This window comes from Epinephelus fuscoguttatus, linkage group LG20 (genome assembly GCF_011397635.1).
Source record: "Epinephelus fuscoguttatus linkage group LG20, E.fuscoguttatus.final_Chr_v1".
Classification (NCBI taxonomy): Eukaryota; Metazoa; Chordata; class Actinopteri; order Perciformes; family Serranidae; genus Epinephelus; species Epinephelus fuscoguttatus.
Window position 1 is genome coordinate 18,017,024 of NC_064771.1, and position 6,000 is coordinate 18,023,023.

General features: G+C 41.7%; 1 protein-coding gene across 4 annotated transcripts in view; it reads right to left on the reverse strand.

The window, feature by feature from the left end:
• LOC125881260 (potassium voltage-gated channel subfamily C member 1-like) overlaps positions 1-5,044 on the reverse strand; it is a 64,250-nt gene extending 59,206 nt beyond the window's left edge. Inside the window, exon 1 of one of the 4 annotated variants that reach the window (XM_049564347.1) lies at positions 4,799-5,042. In XM_049564347.1, the coding sequence (XP_049420304.1) occupies positions 4,799-4,824 (26 nt within the window). In that variant the 5' untranslated portion in view covers positions 4,825-5,042. Of the gene's footprint in view, positions 1-539; positions 1,200-4,798 lie in introns of those variants that run through there. The other 3 variants (XM_049564349.1, XM_049564346.1, XM_049564348.1) reach the window with 3 other exon arrangements.
• Positions 5,045-6,000: the final 956 nt, after the last annotated feature.

Below are 6,000 nucleotides of genomic sequence, written 5' to 3' on the forward strand. Positions count from 1 at the left end.
ACAAAAAAAGCAATACACACATGGACATAGTTGCTCATGCAGACGGACACACAATGATGCCGAGAGGAATGCACACACACACGCACACACACATTCCCCTCAGAGGCATGATACTGCTCTGATCTAGTGGTGTAGATGGGGAAACACCCACCATTTGTACAATGAGGGATGTTAGGATTCGAAAAATGAAATTTATAGGCGTCATATCAGTGGATAAATCAAATCTGACTGCTAGAGTACAGTTGTATTTGTATTACAGTAGCTAGAAATGACAATAAAAACCACAATAAATTTGAACACATTGTGAATTACTCCAGATATTGATCAAAACACAAGCAAGGCTACAGAATTTTTAGAAATAAAAAACGCAGTTATTGTGGATATAACGATACTTGTTGAATGTAGGCTAGACGCTTTTTCTTCCTTCTCTTTTAGAGCTGGCCAATAGATGCTCTGTTATTAGACGGGTATAAACGCAGAATAAAAAAAAAAAGCCACCAAGAAATACAGACATATACACAGACACGGTTCATACTCACTTGCTTTTGGTTCAGGTTCGTTTCGAGTGCGTGCAGAAACGCGCACATCAAGCTTTGAAAAGATCAATCAAAATGTAGTTTTCTTTGTTAGATCGCTCTTTCTTATGATTTCAGAGAGTATCCAGTTTCTCGCAGGCATTCGGTTCATCTGCTTTTTTTGCTCCCCACGATTAGAATAAAACAAAATAGGGATTGCGCGCGTCTGTTGCTGGAAATCTCGTTTTGACACCGTTATTGCCGAATGTTACTTATAGCTTATGGTCATGCTGATGATGGCAAAAGGGATGAGGCTTGTCGGATGGAATGAAGCAGAAGTCTTTTTTGTTGTTGTTGTTGTTGCTATTTCCCCTCGATTTCAGAGCCCCCTCTCCCACCTCTTTGTTATTGCCAGAAAAATAAAAAATAAAAATTGCCAGCCTTTGTTACAGTGTCTCTACGCTTCCAGGCGCAGGGTGTAGCTACCATTCAGCTCTTCCTCTGTCTCCCCCCTTTTTGCAAATGTTTCAATGGAGATGCAGCCTGTAGACACCTCTCTCTTTGCCTTTCCCTCTCTGTGCCTCTCTCTGTTCCTTTGGAGGAGCGTCACCTTCTGCACTATTTTTTTTTCTCCCTCAGACGATACATGTGGGCGGATTAGAGAACAAGACAGAGGGGTGGGAGGACCCCGGTGAATACAGAGGCTAATTTCTCATATGGCTGTGCTGAACTTCGTAAATACATATGCTGCGAATATACACACACCAGGGATTTAACAGGAAAGGCTAGATTGATTTATGATCATGTGTTTAATTGGGGTTTATCCCCCCCCCCTCCTCCTCCTCCTCCTCCTTCCCCACTTAGCCCACATAGCCCACACATGCTCACTCTGCTGGACGGACGCACAAACACCATTTTGTCTACAGGTTCCCAGCCTTGACTCTGACTTGGCTGACATCAGCAGTCGTGTTAACAGAGGAGCAGGTGCGTTATATGACAGTGAGTTTCAATAATGATAAATAATATATCAATAATAACAAACACATGATCTGTCTTTAAAAATGCCTCTATTTTAAAAGGACAGTGTGTAGGATTCATGGAGATTTAGCGGCGTCTACAGGTTAGGATTAAAGACTGCAACCAGCTGAAACTTCTCCCAATAAGAATTCCTTCAGTGCTCCTTGTTTCGGAGCATTTTATCAGGAGCCAAATTATCCTCAAACAGACCTGAGGCCTGTACCACGAAGCCAGTTTAACTTACCCAGGATATCTTTTCGTTATCCGGCTTGACTAACCCTGACATTGCACAACGTGATTTTGCCAGACATGTTCCTGGATCAACAACGCGATCAACCAACGGTCTGACATCATCCGTGTGCTGCCCCTGTGCTTCTTTCAAAGCTATTTTGTGCTTCTTCTCAGCAAGTATTCCAAATTGAAGTTAGTACAATTGCACAAAATCCTGCAGGGTTAGCAAGTTAGCGTGCCAAACAGGTGGGCTGTTTTGTTTTTTTAACCTGAGAATCCAGGCTTTCGTCCCTGGATACTTTTTTCATCAGTGATCTGATTGGTCAGACGTCAGAGTGTTGACAGTCTGGGATTCGACACTCTGAAGTTAACCTGCTTTGGATCGGTTAGCTGTTCAGCATAAGTTACCACGGTGATTTATCCCGGTAAAAACACAACCAGCTTCTTAGTACTGAAAACCTAGAGTTAAACCTGAAGTTACCTTGCTAACTCCGAATCCTGCTTCGTAGTATAGGCTTCAGGTGATTAAAACCAGTCAAAACACTAAATAAAGCAGTCTCATGCACGTTGCAAATAGGAAACTCACCCAGCACCTGCCTTGTATGCTCAACTTATTTCTGATCCAGATGTTCAGGAGGTTTAGCCTGGAAATCCAGATGCCCTGTCCCCAGCAAATTCGAATTTGCACTGCACAGGAATCTGGCCCCGACTAGCAGAGCCCGCTGAATCGCCATCGGACCAATCAGATCAGTCTATCTGACAGAGGCGGGCTCTGGGCAGGCGTAACATGATGACGACAGCGCTGCGCTGTAGGAGTCTAAAAGTAAACAGCCAAGATGGTGCCTGCCGAGGGACCGCGTCCATTCAGTTTAGCTTTGGAAGAAACGCTAAGCCAACTACACTATCTTTTTCCTTGAGAGAGGAGCAGAAGACTGCCCTAGAAGCTTTCGTTTCCAGGAAGGATGTTTTTGCCGTTTTGCCGAAGGGATACAGCAAAAGCATAATATATCAGTTAGCCCCACTGTTCGGCAAACAAATGGGGCTTAGTGCAATGAATACGTCACCTTGTTTTTTGCTCTGATTGGCTATCATGCTATCCAATTGCATGCGGCGGCATTTGAAATGCCTCTGTTAGTGCTGCCCCTTGGGTAGGAAGGGTGTATCGGTGAGGGCCAGACTCAAAATCTTTCTAGATTTGAGTCTGGATTTCCAGGCTACAGGAGGTTTTTACTGGGAGCTAAATTATCTGCAGCGGTCTTTTCCTCTCCAAAACAAATGGACCTGGTGATTTAAACCGGTAAAAACACAGAATAAAGCAGTTTAACATTAAAACACCAGTGTTTTTGCTGCGCTGCTCGTCGCGGAGGTGCTGCTAACTACGGTGGCTGGCGTGAAAATGCAAATGGCCCTATCTAGAGCCAGTGTTTGTTTGTCCGTTCTGGGCTACTGTAGAAACACGGCTGTGCAACATGGCAATCTTCATAGATGAAGACCCACTTCCTATGTAGATATAAATGACTGATTTTAGAGTATCAAAAGCGAAACTTTTCTTATTTTCAGTTGATTATACACTAAAGAAAACATACTTATTATATTACATTTCTAATAATATATCCTGCACACTGTACCTTTAATAAACTTCAGTCACTTTAAGACATAGGTGTAGATTTTGGGGGGGACGTAGGGTGGACGTCCCTTTCAATATAGAACATGTGCAAAGTCTTCCAAAATGGAAGTAGCAGGGTAGCAGTCTTTTAGACAAAATTAAAGACATCTACACCATAAATTTGGCCTATTCAACTGGCAAGCAAGCAACTTCTGCTTGGCCCAGCATACATAAATCTAAGACAAAACATGTGAACCACACTGTTTTTGCAGGAGGTCTGAGCCACACTCCAGTGGAAGCACAGTGATCAGCAACGTTGCCGATGCATTTACAGTATCGACAGGAAGCTCAGGGTCGAGTGCAACACAGCCTCATAAAAATTACAACAGTGGTAAAAGGGCAAAAGGCTATTTCTCAGGTGCCTGTGGCGTTTTCCTTTGACCGCAGAATGTTCTTGTAACAGCAAAGTAAAGACAGAATAAGGGGGAAATGCAAGTTGTTCAAAGTGCATTTAGAATTAGTACAAAAGGAGATTGTGTTGCTGTTAAATGCACAATTAAAAATGCAAAAGGGCTGTTTGCATAGGCTTAGATTCTAGTTATTTATTTAAAACGTGTGCACAAATTGAGGCACTTTATGGTATGAAGGACACAAAATAGTCTTGGATCTGTTTCTGTTTCTCATTAAGTGTAGCTCTCTTCCATCTTTCTTTGCATTATCACGCACATATTTAGGAAGCCAATGCCAAAATTACAAGTTTGACCCCCACAGCAGTTATATGTCTGGCTAAGGAGTCCTCAAGTAAGGTCTGTTCATTGTAATTCACTCTTATCATTATTTTAGGTCTTGCTTTTCTTTATATGTATAGTATATTGTATGCCTAATATTTGATCACACCTTATGTGGTTCCCTAACCAACACCTCTACTAAGTGTGAGGTTTAGAGCCGTTTTCTGCGCCCTCAGGAAATCGCACATAATTCTATTTTGCACTATATCACTTCTTGTTCATTTACAACCCTTCACGCCCCTGCAGCGGCGTCTAGAAATGGTCCGACACAAGATTTATACAGGTGTTGCGCTCAATAATTCTTAGATAATTCAAACTGTTAAAACAGCAGCTACAGCCCTTCAAGCAAAATCTGTAGGCGTTGTTAATACAGTATGTTAAAGGTAATATAATAACAAGACTAAGTGAACTAATTCCCAACTACAGACATGTTAATGCTAGCATGCTCACTGTGACAATCTGTGTTTAGCAGGAAATATTTACCAGGTTCGTCATGTTAGCATGTTAATATAAGCAAATTAGCATCACACAAAGTACAGCTGAGGCTGATGGGTATGTGAGTTTAGCAGGTGGAGGGCAAACTGAGGTGTAAACTTAAAGGAACACACATAAAAAGGATCATTTGTACATCCATTACTCACTGTGTTTTAGCTTGAATTCGTGACATAAACTCTGCTTTTCTCGTATGCCTCCACAGTGAAGGAGTATTCAAAAGATTAATTTATCCAGTCGTAACCTCAGTGCTTCCCAAACGTGCCTTCTTACGAACTCTCTATGATATATGAGTAGTGCACACTGAGCATGCCTGTGCTCTTAAAGGCTGGGAAATACTGGGGATTGTGCAATAACGTGGCTTGGGAAATATTGGGGATTGTGCAATAACGTGGCTTGGGAAATATTGGGGATTGTGCAATAACTTAGCACAATAACTTGGTGTTCTGTCTGTTTTTCACATTTTGTCTGGTTTGTGTCTTATGAGTGTGTATGTTTGCCATTTCCTGTGTCTTTGCTGTTTTGTGTATGTTTATTGTCTGCAAGGCAGCTGGTGTATGTACTTGAGTCCACGACAAATTTCCCCTAGGGGACAATAAAGTATATTCTATTCTATTCTATTCTGTGCACACGCGTATGAGCTCTGCTTGAGCACAGTTCAAATGCATGCGCGCGTTCAGGCATGGTACTTGGCCTTGTATGACTGTTTGTAATGACGTTTTAAATCATAATGTTTTCGCAAAAATTAATGTGTTTGGGAAGTACTGAGCATTCAAATGGATAAATGAGACTTGCATTATACTACATGAGTTGGGTGAGTGCTTGTAAAAGGATGTAATAAAGCTAACTTCAATTCATGAAGAATGTTTGCCTTTTTGGATTCTCCGCTCACTGTGGAGGCATGTGAGAAAAACAAAGTTTTCTTCATGAATTCAATGTAATACACGGAGAGTAACAGATATACAAATGGTCCTTTTATGGGTGAAGTATAATAATCATAATAATAATGATGTTGCTAGATAAAAGATCAGGGGGTCGTCAGAGTGATTAGAAGTTGCTATCAAAGGGCCGTGAATATCAGAAGCAAGTGTCATGTGTTCACACCAAAGGTGATGTGAATTTTTGCGTTTGAATGCTAGGATATTTTGTGTTGACTCGCTTCATGCGTGCGAATAATTCACATCATACATGTGTGCGATCACTAAATCGATGATTGAACTTCCACCAGTACATCCTAGGCATCAAACGTCCCCAGAGGATCTCAATGCTGATTGGCTATCGTGGCGTGAATTGGTCACTAAAGTTCAGATTTGTCAATTCTTGCGAATAAGCATATGATGCAAAATCACCC